The 20,440-nt window shown below is 44.5% G+C and overlaps 1 protein-coding gene across 1 annotated transcript; it reads right to left on the bottom strand.

Moving 5' to 3' along the window:
- TIGIT (T cell immunoreceptor with Ig and ITIM domains) lies at positions 1-19,209 on the bottom strand. Its single transcript, XM_063704074.1, has 4 exons — positions 16,128-19,209; positions 14,378-14,707; positions 10,561-10,667; positions 1-2,406 (listed from the first exon to the last, which is right to left on the bottom strand). Exons 1-4 carry the CDS (start codon positions 16,387-16,389, stop codon positions 2,170-2,172), a joined length of 936 nt encoding a protein of 311 aa, XP_063560144.1. The 5' UTR covers positions 16,390-19,209; the 3' UTR covers positions 1-2,169.
- Between the last annotated feature and the right edge of the window lie 1,231 nt (positions 19,210-20,440).

The following is a 20,440-nucleotide window of genomic DNA, read 5'->3' as shown; positions in this document are numbered from 1 at the left end:
TAATGTTAATATTTTATTTCACCCAATACATCCAAAATATTATCATTTTTGACACACAATATACCAAAACTACTGAAATAGTATTCTTATTATTCATATTAAATCTCCAGAATCTAGTGTGATTTTGTACTTATACCAATTATAACAGCACATCTTGATTTAAACTAACCCCATCTTAAGTGGTTGATGGCCACATGTGGAAAGTGGCTACGTGGTGGATAGCGCATGTCTCCAGGAATCCAACTATGAGATGGTCTTCTCTGGTTCTCAGAGGAGAATCTAGTTCAGTGAGTTCTATTTAAAAAAATTCTTTTCAAATTGAATCCCATTTCAGTAACCTGACCCATTTCTAACATCTATAGGCCCTTTTGTATTTTATCACCATCCCAATAGTGTTTATAAATGTTTCCCAATTACCATAATTATGTTAAATAACACCCAACTCTCAGTCCAACCTCTGCCGAATATACACCTCCTCCAAATCAAAACACTACTCCCTTTTCGTCATTACATTTTAGTTCACTTCCAATTTGTGAATTGTGTTCTATTTCCAACAGATTTGCACTAATTTTGCAAGAAAAATGCTGTAAACTGCCACAGCAAACAACAACATTTTTACATTCATCTAATCTTTCTTCCAAAGGACTTGGAGCTCTGGACAGATTTCAGTTCATTCTTCCTAACTATGTAACCCATTTGGTAGAAAAGTGAAAAAATAATAATAATAAAAATCCTAGGAGAAATAGTTGAATTGTCTTGTTGCTAAAACAATTGTCAACCCCAGTCTAAGTCTTAGGAAGTAGGGCAATGCTTTATTTTTAACCATGGGCAAGACACAACCTTGCTTCACATTCTCTTTCAGTTCCTTGGCCCATGAAAGAAAATCAGTCACCAGTAAATCCAACCTCCCCGCTCATTCCTCTGAGAGAGATGGTGGAAGGATAAAAGTCTTCTAAGATCCAGCCTGAATGCAATTAAACACAAATAAGCAGTTCAGTTACCCCAACCCCAGCACAAAGACGTCAGGGAGTGAATAAAAGGGTTCGAAGAAGTTAGTTTGAAGGTGTTTATTTTTTAAACCCTCTATCACTCCCAGCCCCCCTTTTTCCCCTAGGAAGAGTCCCTATTTTAAAAATCCACATTTTCTTTTTAGTGGGAAACGTTCTTTTTTCAAAGGCTCAAGAGTGTATTGATGCAGAAAAGGTAGATCAAGGCCCAGATGCTACGACTTGGCTCCCTGTGTGGGCATGTGCGTTTCCTGGGGCTTCCCCAGCACACACGGCCGGAAGAGGCTACAGGCCTGTATCAGGCTGTCTAATGGATGAGTATGTCACAGCAAAAGGAAATTTGAAATGCCTGCCCAGAGAATAAAATCTGAAGTTTGCTGACTCCCTTGGTGCCAGGGCCTTCTTTGTGGGACTTTCAGTTCCAAGAAGTTCCTACAAGTTCCCTAGACAAAACTCCTGCTCCTCCCAGACTAGCCTCAACATCCCCTTGGTGCTCCCAGGCCACTTCATCACAGATAAGCCTATGCCAACTACCTCACCCCAAACTGTCGTCTCTTCCTGAAGGCCTGTGTATGTCTCCTTCTCTCCTTACTATAATACCTTTTCATGACAACATTGTCTCCCCATTTAACTGTAAGTTCTTGAGGGCAGATACCAAGATTTAGTCACTCTCAAATCTCCCCATAGAGGCTGATACCAGGACTTACTTATAACCTGCCTTTGAATGAGTGAAAGTTACTGAAAATGACGTGAAAAAATGAGATGAGGATGGCTCTGCAGTCATGCCATCCTCATCATCAACCACAAAACCTTGTAGCCCAAAATGCTGGCCATTATGAGGAATGTGTCTCTCAGAGCCATAGGATCTGCTCAAACTGCCAGATTTAAAACCAGGTCAAGATATTTTTTAATTTTGCATTTATGATCAAGATCCACGTTACTCACCCTAGGCCTGCCATAATGCAAAATGGAATAGAACAAAAAGGCCAAGGAAATGAAGATGGAGAAGAGGATGACATTTATTCACTCAACTGAACACACACACACACACACACACACACACACACACACACACGCAGCACTGATGGAGAGTACAGCTGCTTATATATTCATCTATAATAGCAAAGACAAAAGTGTATCTTCCAGAAGATGCCTCTGGTTGCTAACCAGTCTCTGTGAAGAAGCTGCAGTTACCCAGGCTTCTGTAACTCAGGACATTGAAGTAGTCATGCAGCTCGGCACAGTCCTCTCCCCACTGCTCTCCACAGAGCCCAGCAGGTGCAGCTTCTGCCTGGACACAGCTTCCTGGGGGTGAGGGAGCACTGGGGCTCCATTCCTCCTGTCCAGCTGATTTTCTCCTGAGGTCACCTTCCACAGAACGGATTCTGAGGGCTTTCTTCTAAAAACAAACAAACTACAAAGTGAGTATGTGGGGATGTTATTCAACAGTTACTCCCCAATATGACATATATTGAGAGTTATTGTGATCTCTCTCTTCCTTTCTTACACACATGCACACCAGCAAACTTATGTTCTTACCAACACCAGTTCCTTAGCCCTTAATTTCTCAACCGCGTTACAGCTAGATTTAAATGCTAACTAGTCCATGGAAACTGCACTTACTACATATACCACGTGCCACACACCTTGTTACTTCCTGTTCACTAAGCTTAGTGAGGCAGCTTTCCATTCTCTATTTTCTTGTACTGTTTACTGCACTTGACTCTGTCGACCTCTTCCTTTCTGAAATGTTCTCTTTCTCTGGATCCTTTGGCATCACTCTCTCCTGATTTTCTTCTCCTCCTTTGAACCCCCACCTTTGTCTTCAGCCAGGCCTGCCCCTTTTCTCTTTGCACATCAGCTCCCCAAACCGTGGGGTTCCCCAGGGTTCTGCTCTCTGCTTTCTCTCACGCTAAACATGCTCTCTGAGTGATTTCATGAGCATCTACTTTCTTATATCTACAACCACCATCTGTCCTCTGAAGATGCCCAAATCTCTATCTAAACTAGCCCAGGCTTCTGCCCTGAGCTCCAGATGCAGGTGTCCACCTGTCCACTGGGCATCATCACCTGATGACCCACGGCAAGCTCAGACTCAACTTGTCTCAAAAGACACCATCACATTCCTGCCCCAACAAACCACTCCTGCCCCTATATTCACTGCCCTGGTTTATGGCACCAGCTGAGCAGAAATCTGGAGGCTAATGTTCAACTCAATTTATCTGTAAAACTTCATCCAATTTTAATCCCAGGCAGTTCTGAAATCTACTCCCTCTTTTCCATCTCTATATCCATGTCTTCTCTCACACCTGGGCTTCATCCTCACTGTCTCTGGACTCCCTCTTACTTCTAGTCCAACTCCACATGGTCACCAGCAGAGTGATTTTCAAAAACAAAAGTTGTGTCAGTCCATATTTCTGCCTAAAACTCTTCAATGGCTCCACTGTATATAGGAGGGTGCTTAACCTGAGATGCACAGCTGGATTTCAGGGGATTTGCAAATTGTATAGAAAATTTTGCCCAAGAAGAAAATCCATAATTTCACTACATTCCTCACAAGAAACTGTGATGATCCCCAAAACATCCATTGAGATGATCCCAAAAACATCCCTTGTGATGGTCCCACTCACCTTTCCAGCTTACATGCTAGGAAAAATGCTAAGTGCCTTACAGTAATTATTATTTGACTGAAGTTTTCTCATGACCTTATGAAGGCAATGCCATAATTATCAGCATTTTACAGATGAGAAAACTGAGGTTCATCAAAGTTAGGTGGTACAGCTACTCAAGTGGTTGAGTTGGGACCCAAACCTAGGACTGTCTGATTCCAAAGAACATGCTCCTAAATAACACAGTCTATGGGCTCTCAAGGTCTGTAGTGAATGCTGTTGTGCCTGTCATAGCTAATTTTAGGTATCATCTTAACTGGATTAAGGGAGCTGAGAGAGCTAGTAAAGCCCATTTTGGGTGTGTCTGTGAGGGTGTTTCCAAAGGAGATTGGCATGTCAGTCTGAGTGAAGTGAGTGGGTAAGACACACTCTAAATGTAGCCAGGCACCATCCACTCACCTGGAGGCCCGCCTTTCCCAAAACAGAAGAGAGGCAAAATTGTACTTTCTCTCTTTGGAGTTGGGACGCACTCTTCTCATCCTGTCCTTGGACATCAGGACACCAGGCTCCCTGGCTTTTGGACTCCAGGACTTAAACCAGTGCTCCTGACCCTGGGTTTTCAGGCCCTTAGCCTTGGACTGAGAATTACACCAACAGCCTCAGTGGTTCTGAGGCTGTTGGACTTGAACTGAGCCATGCTACCAGCATCCCAAGGTCTCCAGCTTGCAGACAGCCTGTGGTGAGAATTCTCAGCCTTTACAATCACCTGAACAAATTCCCCTAACAAATCCCTCCTCATCTATATATCTGTCTATCTATCTATCTATCTATCTATCTATCTATCTATCTATCTATCCATCCATCCACCCACCCACCCATCCATCCATCCATCCATCCATCCATCCAACCATCTATAGCTCCTATTGGTTCTGTCCCTCCGGAGACCCATAACTAATGTACAGTTCCTGCTCAGATCTCTCTACCTGACCAGCACTCCCATTTTCCAGATGCTGGGAGTGTACGCTGTGAGCTCACAGCAGCCCCTTGTCTGGAGAATTGCTCTTGGGCCCTCGCTGGTGAGCAGCCAGAAGTAATGACTGACCTAGGTGGATTTCCAAAATGCCAGCTCCCTGCCGAAAGGTTCAACCCACTCTGTACAATTCTTGCTTCAGCCAAGTCTCCAGCTGAGACCATATCCATGCTGAGCTTTGTTCCCTTAGCCCTCCCTATACTGCTTCCTTCACTACTTTTCATCTGAGAGTTGTCCCAATAAGTCACTCTCACCAAAATTTGCATGTCAGGCTCTATTTCCGGGGACCTGATCTAAAACAGTTGCTGCTGGGAATAGTCCTAGAAGGCAGCCTGTAAGAACAGGATTGTGGAATGGGATCACTCACCTGCTAGATGGCAACACAAACCCCATGACTGGTGGTGAAATGAGATGGGACACAGATGGATGGGAACTATGAGCTGGTGCACTGACTCTAACATTTGAGATGTATAGGGTAAATAGTTAGTGTTAGAACTCTGGAATTGGGTCAACAGTATAGGGTAAATAGTTAATATTAGGACTCAAAATTGACTTTTGCTAAATTGCACCGATGGACTGAAGTGAGAAAATGACAGCCTCAGATCTATCAGCAACTCAAAGTGTGAGAGTTAAAGCTCCTCCTTGGCAGCATTTAAAAGACACTCATCTATCCACAGCTGAAGACCAGGTACATAAGCTAATTGTAAGAGGGACAGGACTTTAAAGAAGGCTGATTCTAAGCCTAGGTAAATTTTCTATGCCAAAGCTAGCATCTTGATAGTAGAGGAGGAGTCTCCTGAAACTTGGAATGAGGATCTCTGGAAAGATGCATTTGAGAGCCAGGAACCACCTGCTTCTCTTATACCATCTGGAGCTGCAGAAGTGGCCCACTTCCCCTTGATGGAAGAGAATCCCTGCTGGGCCCTGCCTCTGCCTCCCCTACTGTCCATCAGGCCCGTAATTAGGATAAAATCTCAGCCCATGCTAATGGAGGAAGTGCTGGGTCTGCTAAGATAATAGAAAGGTTATATACTAAAGGACCTGGCTAACATCTACTGGCAGGGACTGGGAGAAGATGCCTAGACATGAATTCTGAAGGTGATGGATTGTGGTAGGGGGTAGAACATAAGACTGGATGAGGGATAATGTGTCAATATTGGAACGCTCAATATTTAACACCCTCACAAGGGCCCCAGGAGATGATTCTGATATACTGCTGTCAATAGAGATGACAACACTGCTTTGGCAAACTATGGAAAAGGAGAACAAAATGCTCAGAGAATAAACCTACTAAATCAGAAATGGCAAACTGAGTTTTGCGGGTCAGGAATAAACCTACTAAATCAGAAATGGCAAACTGAGTTTTGTGGGTCAAATATGGCCCACTGCTGGTTTTTCACAGCCCTTGAACTAAAGATGGCTTTTATATTTGAAGTGTTTTTTTAAAACAAAAATAGTTTTAAAAAGTAATATCTTCTGCACAGCAAAAGAAATAATCAGCAGAGTAAACAGCCCACAGATTGGGAGAAAATATTTGTAAATTATATATCCAACAAAGGACTAATATCCAGAATCTACAAGGAACTCAAACAAATCAGCTGAAAAACAAATCCCATCAAAAAGTGGGCTAAGGACATAAAAAGACAATTCTCAGAAAAGGATATACAAATGGCCAACAAACATATGAAAAAATGCTCAACATCACTAATTATCAGGGAAGCGCAAATCAAAATGCAATACCACCTTACTCTTGTAAGAATGGCCTTAATCAAAAAATAAAAAAAAACAGATGTTGGCATGGATGTGGTGAAAGGGGAACACTTTTACACTGCTTGTGGGAATGTAAACTAGTACGACTATGGAAAACAGTGTGGAGATTCCTTAAAGAACTAAAAGTAGAACTACGATTTAATCCAGTAATCCCACTACTGGGTATCTATCCAGAGGAAAAGAAGTCATTATACAAAAAGCAGCACAATTTGCAATTGCAAAAATATGGAACCAGACCAAATGCCCATCAATCAATGAGTGGATAAAGAAATTGTAGTGTGTCTGTGTGTGTGTGTGTGTATGTGTGTGTGTGTGTGTATATATATATATATATATACACACACACCATGGAATACTACTCAGCCATAAAAAGGAACAAAATAATGGCATTTGCAGCAGCCTGGATGGAATTGGAAACCACCACTATAAGTGAAGTAACTCAGGAATGAAAAACCAAACATTGTATGTTCTCACTCAGAAGTGGGAGCTAAGCTATGAGGACGCAAAGGAGTTAAGAATGATACAAGGGACTAATGGACTTTGGGGACTCAGGGAAAAGAGTGGGAGAGGGCTGAGGGATAAAGGACTACACACTGGGTACAGTGTACACTGTTCGGGTGATGGGTGCACCAGAATCTCAGAAATCACCACTAAAGGACTTATTCCCCAAAAACCTATTGAAATAAAAAATATATAAAAAATTAAAACATAAAAATTTATAGAAAGAAAAACTAATATTTTATTACACATAAAAATTATATGAAATTAACATTTTAGTGTTTATAAATAAAGGTTTGTTGGAACAGAGTCATAGTCATTCATTTATATATAATCTATAGCACTTTCACACTATAATGGCAGAGTTGAATTGTTGCAACAGAGACCATATGACCTACAAACCCAAAAAGATATACTATCTGCCTCTTTACAGAGAAATTTTGCCAATCCCTGTACTGAATAATTTCCAAAATCCAATAGCTGATTATATTGACTTTTCTAGGGAAGATCCAGAGAACATCTCTTAAGATAATAGCAACAATAAAGGGGAAAAAGGAAAAAGAAAAAGAATATCCCTCTTACTAAGCTGGAAAAGAATGTGCTAGGGGAGCTCCAGCATCACTGAGAAGTTTGGTGGTATCTCTCCTCTATAGGCTAGGGCTAAAATAGGAGATGCTTTTACAGAACTGGATCCCTAGTAGCAATGAGGATGAGGAGATCCCAAAATAGTACAGAACAGATAGCAGCACTTAAAGAAACAAAATGGATGTAATTACTTCAGTGGGAGCCAAGAAAGCCTGATCCATGGGGATATTAAAATGGTTAATAGAGCACAGTGTGCCCAGGAGAGATACAGCTGGGCAGCCAAGGGTATTGCTTACATACATAATCAAAAGAGGTCAAGACTACAAGAGAGAAGGCTGAAGCCAGCCAACCCTGCAGAAGGTCAAGATCCTTTGTCCAGTGTTCATGTCTATGAGCACTACTTGAATGGATACCAGCCATTTGCCTCTTGGCTCTGCTCTCTAACCTTCTCCACCATATTCTGTGCCCTATGAAGACTGTACTAAATGTACTACATTAATGAGTCCCCTTATCCTCCATCCTAAGTTTGAGGTCAGCCAGTGCAAAGCAACAGTAGGGGAATGGGGAGAGGAATGAGATGAGGGTATGTAGTTCCCTTTGTTCTTTCTGCAGGGTGCCCTTGGACTGGTTGTGACCCTCCAGCAAAGACTACAGCACTTCTGAAGGAGACCCCTCCACATAACTCTCTCCTTCCAGGCTCCAATAATTAGCCCCTCCCCTACCCTTTGAAGAACTAGGAATGGTTACAACACCTTGCTATTCCTCCTTGTGGTGTCCTTACATCCTACTAGACTTCTGGAAATCCTATTATTAAACTGTCTTCAAACAACCCAGTTTGAGTACTACGTGTTCCCTGCTGGAACCCTGAATAATGCAACTATAAAATGCTTTGAGCAAGGAGAGAGAGACAGAAGACTGACAACTATAGCCAAAGCACAGGAAAGATGCAGAGAGGACCCACACTACACAGGAAGCAGTGGAAATGTCAGAGAGGGCTGGGGAATCAAACACTGTAGAAAGGGAGCAACAGGACTCAATAGGTCTCTTCACCTTTTTCTCTTTCTCTACCCTCCAGATGACCAAAGTTAGTCCAGGTGCCCAGAATGAAAATTAACCAGGCTTGAATCCTTAACAGGAAAAGTTGTTCAGCTCCTTCTAAAGAGCCTTTGATTCTTTTATTCCAGACCATCAGGACACTGCTAACAGCAGAGAACCTGTTCACCAACCACCACAGCAGCTCCCTTCCCAGCTAAGAGATCAACTTTCATCTTCTTCACCTCCCCCTTCTATTCAATCATTTCTCTTGTCCTCACCTTCCCATAGAGGGTTCATTTCCTCATTATGTCTATTGTGATAGCCAACACATAAATGAAAATATTATAGATCATTGACTTTCCCAATAGCACCAGCCATATCTCAGCCACTGCAGTTCAACCAGGCTGCAGAATTGAGTTGTTAATTGAATGGAATTAGAGTTGGAGGGAAAGTGGGTTAGGATCTCAGGTGGAGGGTCTGGGGTAAAGGTAGAAATTACAAACTTGTGTTTCCCAAAATATTTATGTGGTGACTTGAATTAAGGTGACCTGGGCTGAGCTGACTTAAAGGGCCCAAGAGATCAGACAAAACAAGGAGTGGAAATTCTTTCACTCCTCCCAATCAACACCAGTAGCTGATGACATAAATTTCACTGATATAATTCTTCATTATTTATAAAGATTTTACAGGAAATATGCCACTTGTTCATCACAACTCTATGATATAGACCAAGCCGAATTATAATACAGCTATGGTTTTAATGTGTCCCCCAAAAGGCCATGTGTTGGAAACTTAATTACCATTGTAATAGTATTAAGTGGTAATGCTTTTAAGAGGTGATTAGGCCATGAAGATCTGCCCTCATGAAGGGATTAACGCCATTATCTCAGGAGTGGGTTAGGCATCACGGGAGTAAGTTCCTAATTAAAAGGATGAGTTTGGCCTCATTTCTCTCTCTCTCACACAGGCACGCACTCATCACATGATGCCTTCTGCCGTGGGATGAACCTCGCCAAATGCACCATGCTCCTGGACTTCCCAGCCTCCAGAACCATGAGCCAAATAAACTTCTTTTCTTTATAAATTTCCCAATAATTGTATTCTGTTACAGCAGCAGAAAATAGACTAAGACAAATCCCCATTTTATATATAAGGAAATGAAGACCTTGAAAGATTAAGTAACTTTCCTAAAAGCATACACTCAGTGCCAAAACTAGAAACTAGATCTTTCAATTCCCCATTCATTACTCTTTCAGCCACATAAGCTCTTAAGCTAAACAGAGGATTTACAACCTGCTGATCTTGCCATGCCCACTTTACTACCAATTTTTTTTTTTTTTTTTTTTTTTTTTTAGAGATAGAGTCTTGCTCTGTTGCCCACGCTGGAGTGCAGTGAGCTATGGCTCACTGCAGCCTTGAACTCCTAGAGTCAAGTGATCCTCCCGCCACAGTCTCCCGAGTGGGTGGAATTATGTCTATTGTGATAGCCAACACACAAATGAAAATATTACAGATCATTGACTTTCCCAATAGCAGCAGCCATATCTGTGGCTCCTGAGGTGTGAGCCACAGCTCCTGGCCTAACCCTACATTTTTGGAGTGTTTATTTCTCATTCTACAGACATGCTGGGTAACCTAGCACTACCAGAGGGTTGTAATAATCAAAAGAGCTAATGTGCAGAAAGCTCTAGCATATATAGATGCCCACGATGCATCAAAATCATAGTAGATAAATTAAACTCTCAGAGCAGTGGCTTAAGGGATAAGCAGAAACCAGGAGTTACAAATGACAGCAAGATGGGTAGGAAACAGGTCCAGCTGTCCAGGGGGTCCCTCCCTATGAAAGGGACAAGGGAAGAGCATAAATAACTGCACTAATAGGCAGAACAAATGCCAGGAAAAAGGCACAAAGAGCACTCGGGAAGATCACATCTGGGTCTCTCTCTGAGTGGAAAGAGAACCTGAAAGGACCCGGGTGCCAGACGTGGGGGTGCCCATGACTGCGGTGGGCAGCCGGAGCCATTACCTTTCTAGCCAACGCGACCACCACGATGACTGCTGTGCAGATGACCACCAGCGTCGCGGCCATGGTTCCAAGCAATGGAATCTGGAACCTGGCACTGTGCTCAGCCACTAGAGGGAGGACAAAACAGAGATGAGTGGCAGAAGCCAGAAGTGAAGCTGATTTCCCCAGGGCAGCCTGAGCTTCACGGCAGAGAGGGGAGGATCGGCCAAGCCCTTTGTGTAACCATGGGACTGGAGCCGCTAAGCCCAACACTTTGAACAGCGGAGTATCCATCTGGCCCATCATGAAATCAACGACTGATATTTTCAGCAGTGGTGTACCTTGTGTATTCGATACCAGAGCAGGTCATTTTAACATTCCTTTCTTCTATTTGACAAAATCATTTTTGGTAATCATGAAATGAAACAAATAGTAGTTCCAGAAAAAAACTCAGAAAGTGAATATTTTCTTTTATTGAACTTCAAATATGAAATCATATCAATAAAAATATTTAATTCAAAATTAAAATAAAATTAACATTAAATTACAAAAATGAAAAAAAGCATGTAACCTTTTCCCTTAAGCCTATAACACTTATTTCCAGCTAGGCTGTGAAACCCTGGAGGGCATGAGGCTCTGGACTCTTATCCTTTGCTGTTTTCTCAGCATCTGACACATAGTGAATGCTCAGTAAATATTTGTGGCATAAGTGAAATCATGAACTAGTGAATTTCATTAAGAGATAACATGTAAGTGGAAGCAAGAAGATGCAGGAAGGGAGTTTTGAAGAGATGGGTAAGATCTGACCCAAGAAGAACGTGAGAAAAAGAACACCATCACCCCCGTGCATGCTGCGCTGTAGGTGGGTTTCCAGGCTGCCCCAGCAGCTCAGGCAGGGCTCAGGTATCCAGGGGAGTCTTCAAAGGATGTGGCAGAAGCCTCACATCTCATCCCTCTAACTAAGGGTCTGGGTTGCTAAAAGATGGCTTAGGAATCCAATCCATAAGACAAGGGTGGTGCCCGCACAATTCAAATTCCCCAGAACACGTTCCTCCTGCCTTGAGGGACTCAGTCACAGTTGGCCAGGACGGCTCCTGGTTAGCCATAGCTATACAGTTAGCTCTGGAGGAAAGAGGACAGATGGAAAGCAAAGGGGTCATAGAGAACACACTGCAGCAGGTAAGAGGGGCTGCAGAGGGCTATCCATAAAACCAGGAAAGGATATATGATCAGTTTGGGGACAGAGCCAGATTGGAGACAGGGTTAGGCCTGGGTTCTCTTACACCTTGGGGACAGATGAAGATAGATGGAGTGAAAAGCATGTTGAGGTTTAGGGAAGATTATGATAATGAGTTTGGTTAGGTTTAAGGATAAGTTCGAGATACAATTGGGACCACAGTGGAACTTGGGATATTAGATATATCAATTTCATTAGGAATTTTTGGTTTGAAATAAAAGCACCAATGTCTCCATTCACAGTTATGGTCATAGAACAAAGATATCAAGGTCTTTGAAGCAGAAGCAGCCCTGAGTAAGCATGACATCACTACATGCAGGGTGGGGAAGGGGCGGACTCTGTATAAGGGTTACTTAAAACTTCTGCCTATTAACCAGGTTAACTTTGGGGTTAAGTACAATTTTAGCATTAAGGTTAGGAATAGCTTAAATATTACAGATAGTATTAGGATAGGGACTTGGACTAAGGTTTGAGATTAGGTTCAAAAAGAAGCCAGGGTTGGTGCTAATGCAAGTAATTAAGGAGAGTTTGCATTCCACATAAGCAACTGACCGCTTGGGAAACAAGAGGGAAGAGCCAAGTGACCGATGGTGTTCCCTGGAGTCTGCAATGGCAAAAGGGTGGAAACATACAGGCTTTGTGGGGAGGCTGCACAGGGGTCCAATAGAACATCTTCTGATCTCTCTCCCCAGGGGTCCATGAGCCACAGAGAAGAAATTTGCACCTTCATTTCCCCAGGTTCAGGCTGGGAAATAGCCGTGCCACTGTGGTCTTGGGGAGGAGTGTGCATGTCAGGACCACCGATCCATGAATGGCCTGGCCTGGAGATTAGCAACCAGACATAGCTCCCATTTGGTCGTCAGTTGCTGGTACTACCACTCCACAGGGGCCTTCTGCCTGATGAACTCCCTCCCCGTTCCCGGTCCTGCCGTCTGGTGACGGGTCTTCTGGCATATGACACTGGGGTAAAGAGCCCAGAATGGTCAAGGCCATCACTTGGTTACTTTGCCAGAATCTAGGTCCCCTGCCCTGCTTATTGTCCCAGGCCTCCTCTAACCATGAACCAATAAATAGCATAAAAACTAGCCCTTATGAAGTTCAGCTTATTACCTATCTAGCACTGTTGTAAGACCTTACTTGTATCAGCTCATGAAATTATTTGCCACATTTTATCGACAAGAAAACTGAGAAAAAAAGTACATAATTTACCCAGACTTCGTGGGGTCAACTGCAATAGTCAACCCCAGACAGTGCAATTCCAGAGCCTCAGCTCTTAACCGGTCTTTGTTTCGCCTATGTGAAATCAATTAAGAAGTAACACTTTGGGAGGCTGAGGCGGGCAGATCACTGGAGGTCGGGAGTTTGAGACCAGCCTGACCAATGTGAAGAAACCCCGTCTCTACTAAAAATACAAAATTAGCCGGGCATGGTGGTGGGCGCCTGTAATCCCAGATACTCGGGAGGCTGAGGCAGGAGAGAATCACTTGAACTCAGGAGGCGGAAGTTGCAGTGAGCTGAGATTGCGCCATTGCACTCCAGCCTGGGCAACAAGAGCGAAACTCCGTCTCAAAAAAAAAAAAGAAGTAGCATTTGAAAGGAAACTTTAAGGTAACCTTTTATCTTCTCAGTTTACACATATTTTGCAACCATATAACTTAATCTTCAACATAACTGACAGCAGTAAATAGGAGTTCTGAGGATGCAGTTTAGTAGAACAAAAACATCTGTGTTAAAATCAGCTCTACCACTCTGAGCAACTCCAAGCTCCAGCTTCTGCCTGCATCAAACAAATGGGAATCATACTAATAGTTAACACTTATACAGCACTTACCATGTTCCAGGCATTGTTCTAAGACCATTTTCTTGTAGTAGGGAATTTAATCCTACATTAGCATCGCATAAGGTCTTATATTCATCCTCCTTTCACAGATGAGAAAACTGATACACAGAGAAGCTAAGAAATCCTGTCTGAGGGCAACAGCAGAGCCAGGATTTGCACCCAGACTGTCTGGTGTCAGAGTCTGAGCTTTTAACCATGGTGCTATACTGTCTCTCAAATAAGATAAGAATCCTTTTCTAACCTCTGGGAATTGGTTTAAATGTACAGGTGGATAACGGATATGAGGGCATTTTGGAAACTTGGAAGTACCACACAAATGTAAATTATTGTACAATTAAACTTAGCACAGGCTGTGCTTTGTTTTTAACCAGCTCTAATCTTTATACACTTAGGGGTTAATTCTAATTTGCACAATTATACTAAACCAATAAATGGGAACTTTTGCATATGACCTCATCAACTGGTCTTCCTAGGAAATATAGGTAAGATGTGCTTCTTACATAAGAACAGTGGTTCTCAGTATTGGCTGCCCATTAGAATCACCTGGAAATGCTTTTAGACCCTACCCTTGTTTAGCTCTGCTATTAGGGATTCTGATTGAATTGGTCTGGGTGAGGCCTCGGCATCAGTATGATTTAAAATCTCCTCAGGTGATTCAAATGTGATCCCGAATTGAGAAGCCCTGCTGTGCAGTGTTTCAGGATTGCATTTTCTATGCTAGAGGGAGAGGTTTATCCACCAACTTGCTCCAGCAGGAATACCTGAGCTTTCTAGGACCTCCAGGAAGATTCTCCCAGTGTAAGTCCCATCAGGGTAGGTGTGATAGATGCAGAAGTACTCCCCTGTATCGTTCGTGGTCAGCGACTGGAGGGTGAGGCCCAGGCCAGGGCCTGGGGCCACTCGATCCTTGAAGGATGGGGAGATGTGCCACCCCAAGTCAGCATTACAAACGGCCAGAAGCTGGTCCTGCTGCTGCCAGTTGACCTGGGTCACTTGTGCCGTGGTGGAGGAGAGGTGACATTGTAAGATGATAGAGCCACCTTTCTCTGCAGAAATGTTCCCCATTGTTTCTATTGTGCCTGTCATCATTCCTAGGGAAGAGGACAAAGCACATGTGAGTCCTGGGTCAGCAGCTGGCCTTCAACCTTCCTAGAAAAATCTAAGGGCCTTTGAGGCCCCAATTGGATTTTGGAATGATAGTTTCTCCAGTCCATCCTGTTGCTCCTCCATAGAGGCTGTAATTATTTCCTGTTTCTTCCATTTCAAGAGACGCTCCTCTCCATGCCTGTTATTCAAGGCTCCCAGTCCCCCATTCAGGTTGTCTTTCCAGTCTTCTCACCCTTCTCCACACATCTCTACTCCAGCCCAGCCCAGCCCATCTCCTCCCCACCCACTGCCCTATGCTTCCAGAGCTGACTTCTGCCCCTCTTTACACCTCGCCCACAGGGAGGCTTGTCAAGGCTGCACTCCCTCCCCGCCTCCTAGAAGACCCCAGCCCATCTCAATCTCCCTTTTCCTTTCACATTCACTGCCTGTATTGTATAATTAGCACCTTACTAAATGCCTGGCTTATGACTACACAACTTAGCACGTTGCCCCCTCGCATATTCTGCTATGTAGCTTCATGGCCAGCTTGTTATTTTCATAGGCCTATTTTGTCTACCCACTTAGAATATAAGCCCTTGTCAGCTGATACCACCTCTTCTGTTTTTATTTTGTTTTGTTTTTATGTTTCTTCCTGCAGCCTAGTTCTATGCTGGATGCATTATCCTTTGAAATAAAACCTTGCTGTTTGGTTGATTGTCATTTGCAGTGCCTGAAAAAACCTTCAGGAAAGCCAAGAAATCCAATAGCCAAGGAAGCTTAGCAGGAAACCCTGCTTCTCCCAGGCATAGCCACCCTCTCAGCACTTAACCTCTCCCCAGCAACCCTGGGCACAGCTCCATCCTCAGATAGTTCAGAAAGCAACATAAAAACTAATTTATACCACAGTTTTTAAATATTTGTGTTCCCCTCCCTCAGAAATATTTGACTCTGATTTTTAATATAGAAGAAATAAATTTAACAAAAAATCAGTCTCTAGTGGTAGAACCTCTGGAATCTCTGAAAAGGCATTTTCAATTCACAGAGAACTTATAATGTTTTCCTGGAAAGTTCCTGAAAGGCAACAGAAAAGAAGCTGGAGCAGGAATGAGCTTCTAAAAGCAAACGGGCAATGCCTCTTGCCCAGCCCTTCTTCTTCTCCTGCTCCTTCTTGTGCTGGCCAGTCAGGCTCCTCCAACCCCGAAAGTCTGCAAAGTCCTTCATCTGCCACCAAAAACAGAACCCCACCTCATTCTCAGAGATTGTCCTTTCTTAAATAAGAGTACACAGGACTCTAAAAGTTGCAATTTCTTTCTCTCAAGCAGCTGTGGCATGCTCTTGGAGTCTTCCCTACACAAGCACCCAAGTCTCCAACCAAGCTTAGCCTTGTTTTTCCTCCCTGCTGCTCTGCTGGGTTTCAGGCCTTACCTGAGGCGAGGGGAGCCTGCCTCAGCCCCTGGGCCCAGATCAGGAGGAGACACCACCGCATGCTTCTGCCCAGAGGGCCTACAGGAAGCAGATGTGGCCTCTTCTGCCACCGAAAGTAGCCGACTGCAGATAGGACGGTAAAACTGAGCCTCTGAGAAAAGACGGTCTCGGAAAAACCAAGTTTGGCAAAAACCATATTAAAAACACATAGAGTTGTCAACAAATACACAAACTGCATAGGGTGAGCCACAAGAAAGGCCATGAAGGAAACATTTAAAAATAAATGAAAATTGTGGTTAGAGGCACACTCGTCTTTGGATTATAATTAGTCAATCTATTGTTTTTAAGTTCCGTCTTAATGTATTTTCTAAAAATCAGCCTTTATTCAAAGACCTCAAGGGCATCTGTGTAGTGCCCAAGATTCTGAAGAATCTGCTACTGATGAGGAACTGTTGGCTGAGCTCCTCTGGCATCCTCCTGATGAAGAATGTGCAATGATAAGAGAAACTTATCATTGTAGGGACTTACAGGCCAGGGACTGCACTTGAAATCTAATGAACAGGTGAACAAGAAGTGTTTACTTGGGAGATGATACATGGATGGGACAAAGGTCTTGGACAAACACAGCAACTTTCCCTTGAAGGAGATCTTCTACTCAAATCTTATTTCTTTTGTCTTGTTTATCTGGACTGAGACTTTGTTGAATTCTGGCTTGATTTCTCTGGTGCAGTAGGATCAGAGGAGATTAGAGGAGAGAGCTTTCCTGTGCACAATGACCTCATGAGAGCTGGAAATGCAAAGAAGGGTGAGCCCCTGGGAGCTGACCCAGGAGAGGGATTGGTTGACATTTGCCTGGAGCTCCCAGCCTATCACCAGGTCCTACTATGGACCCATCCTTCTTTCCTCCCTCCCTCCCTTCATTCATTTGAAAGTCCCTGAGTGCCTACAAAGCACCAACCTCAACACCAGGTTCTGAGGATATGAGAGTAAATAATCACAGCCCCTACCCTCAAATAGTTTACAAAGCTTGTTCCTTGGTGAACTCAGTCAGGAGAGGGGGTAGAGGATCCACATTCACCTGCCTCGCAGGCTCTCAACACAGTTGCCTTGGGGATGCTCCATGTTGTACATCCTGAAAATCTGCATCTGCACCCAGAAGCATCTGAAGCCTGGTGCCCCGCCCCCTCCATTCCAGCCATGCACCTCTAGCATTTCACACCATCCAGGCTCCTACCCTCCTTCTCCCTTGCAAGGTCTTCTATCTCAGGCCAGTTTTCTCCCCTCTCTGGGTTCTGCCTATCCCCAACTCTATGACTTGTATACCCCTTATACCCCACCTCCAGACCCTTAGACAATATACGCCTTACCAGCATCTCTCTGCCTACCCAATGCAACCTGTCCTTCAAGGCTCACATCAAGAGATGCCTTGCCTTTCAATAGCTACAAAGCCTTCAGGTGAAGGAGAAATAATACCTAATGTGTGTCCAAGGGAAGGTGCCAAGGTTGAACTGGAGGGATGTTTCCCAAACTCACTAAGGCCGGGGAGCCAGGAGTGGCAGGGCCAAGAGCATCTAGTGGGACTAGAGCACAGAAAGTGGTGGACACTAGGATTTGGGCTATAAAAATTTACAGCCTGTGTTTCCATAGTGGAGCTGGGTGGGAGCCAAAGAGGTGAGACCTCTCTTATATAATGAGATAGCCAAAGAAACTTAGAGTTGGTTTTAAACAATTGTTAAATAATTTTTCTGTTTTTTCCTAAGTAACCAGTCCAAAGAGGAATATGGTCAAGTCCATTTTGATCAATGGTGCTCTCGAGGGGGATGATTAACAGACTGGGTCCAAAGTCATCCTGTTTGGTGACCTTGGAAAACTTTCTCAACCTCCTGAAAGCTCAGTTTCCCCATGTGCATATAGGAATAAGAGTACCTCTTTCATAGAGTTGTGAGGACTTAATGCACTAGTGTTTGGTGAAGTGTTCAGCACAGTGCCTGGAAGATGGCAGGAGTTCAATACATCAATAATAGTATTGATAACAATATTAATTAAGGAAGTGAAAGGAAAATTGGAGGACAATATCCCTATCTATATAATGTGCTTTGTCAAGAGTAAAATCCTAGTCTCCAGACTCCAAGGCCAGGGTTCCACCCAACCTCTTCATTCTGCACTCCTTATCTGATAGAACAGGAGGATAGCATGTTTCTGTAGGAAAGTGACCACTTGCCGGCTAGACCCTGAGGCTGCCTTGGAGGAAAGCAAATGACAGAAGTCTCTCCCCAGGGAATCTACCCCAGACCCTCCAGAGCCTCCTGCACAGACTCCACGGGGAACCTGGCTGGTTCCCACCCACTCAACACCAGCCCCCAGCACTGAGCGGCTCAGCTGTGAGAAGCAGGCCTGCTCTGAGAGCTCCCCGGGCCACCCTGAGCTTTTAAGGCCAGTCAGCAGCCCTCGTGGCATAGCAGGGATCTGTGAGGTCCATCAGGTGCTGACTCACATTTCTATTTTAAAAATGCTAAAATCAGCCACTGTGCTTTATTCTCCCCTGACTTTTGGGGCTGTGAGTTGGACAAGTCTGGTCCGCCTTGATGCAGCTGGGTGAGTACAGGTGCTGAAAAAGAATGTCACGTTTGCCTGTGAAAGGGGAAGAAGTGCTGGCTTAGACTGTAAAACCCCCTTATCAGTTCACAGCTGGGCCTTCCCCTAGCCCGCCCTGCGCCCTGTGAAAGTCCCGGGCCAGCCGCACTTGAGTCCACAGCCTCCATCCACAGGCACGGTCCTGAAAACCCGTGGCCCGCAGCCCTCAGCCAAGCGGGGCTGGGAGTGGTGGTACCTTCCACAAGATCGGTGGCTTGTACACGGGAAACACAACCTAGGGTTCTCCCAGAGCACAAACCAATCTCCCAGCAGTGTCTTTGGGCTTCTGCTTCTCCAAAGTCTTCCCTCTGGCTCAGAAGTGGTAGGGGAGCTCCATGGCTGTCACAGCTGTCTGATGCCTCCTGTCTCTGCCTAGAATCAAGGGCAACATCCTGCAGCAGCAGCAGGTGGTCGTGCTCTCTCCTCCAAGCTCCCCACCCTCGGCCCTGTAGAACAGCGCCTCCTGGTGGCAGGTTATATTATGGCGGGGGGCGAGAAGGCCCTGCCTCCTGCCTTAGATGTTAGGAGAGAAGGGCGAGGAAGCACGGGAGCCCTGACACAGGGGGGACAAGGGGACCTGGCCGCCCCGGGCACCAGGAAGGGCCCGCCCTGTGTGCCATCACCCCCAGCTGTCTCACAGCCTTAGCCAGGCTTCCTCACAGTGGGGCGGCCTGAGTAATGGAGTTCCAAAGCCACTTGTGGAGAGAGCTGCCTCAGAAAATCAGACTCCACGCGAAAGGACTGCCCATGATCTGAGGCTTATTAACAAGCCATGGGACTTGGCTGACACTGGCAAATACAAATGAGGAGAACTTGGGGGTGGGACCGCTGACTTCTGTTTGTCAAAACTCCCTCCCGTGAGGTGGCTCTGAGGATCTATCTCCTCCATCCTCCAAGGCTGCCAAGAAGTCCAACGGACTATGGGAAATTTCTTTCTTCTTTCCAGCTGTGAAAATAGGACAGAGACCCCTAGGATAGGTTGGAATGCAAAGTCAGAAGAAAAATCTTTGGGAAGAGGCAGCTGATCCTCTCAGCTTAGGCCTCTCCTGCCGCCTCTCTTCACAGCCCTCCTACACACCCACATTGCTTCCCTCCTTCTCCTCCTCTATCCTAGATGGGATTAAACTATTGTATAATTAGAAAAATTAGGCAATGACACTTGTTAAAGCAATGATACTTGTTAAGCGTCATTGACACTTGTTAAGCAATGACACTTGTTAAAGGTAAGGCAGCCTTTATTCAGGACCATCACAATAGGTATAGAGACCAAGGCAATGGGATTTTGCAGTGGGGGAGAGATTGGGCTCAATTCTGAATACGGCATGGGCAATGGGAATTTATCACCAAGAAGCAGAGTGGGGGTCAGTGGATGGAAAAGTGCTAAGAGGGAACATCACGGGTAAGGAAGATTCTGGCTAAACTGACCTAATAGGATTCTTGCTAAAGACAGGCCAGGGTAGATCAGACATGAACTGAGAAATGGTGGAGGATGAGAAACCTGATAAGATATCAAGGGTGATCAGATATAGAGGGATAGGGGTTCTTGCAAAACTGATTTATCCTTGTTCTTGGCTAAAAAATGGATTTTACAAGGAAGTGCATGGATGGGCCTAGGAGAAGGTTCAGGACAAACTTTGCTGACAAAGTTTGGTCAAGCAAAGAATCATTGTTACTCTCAG

This window comes from Gorilla gorilla, chromosome 2 (assembly GCF_029281585.2).
Source record: "Gorilla gorilla gorilla isolate KB3781 chromosome 2, NHGRI_mGorGor1-v2.1_pri, whole genome shotgun sequence".
NCBI lineage: Eukaryota > Metazoa > Chordata > Mammalia > Primates > Hominidae > Gorilla > Gorilla gorilla.
The sequence above is the reverse complement of the archived record's forward strand: the minus strand, read 5'-3'. Positions and strand labels throughout refer to the sequence as shown.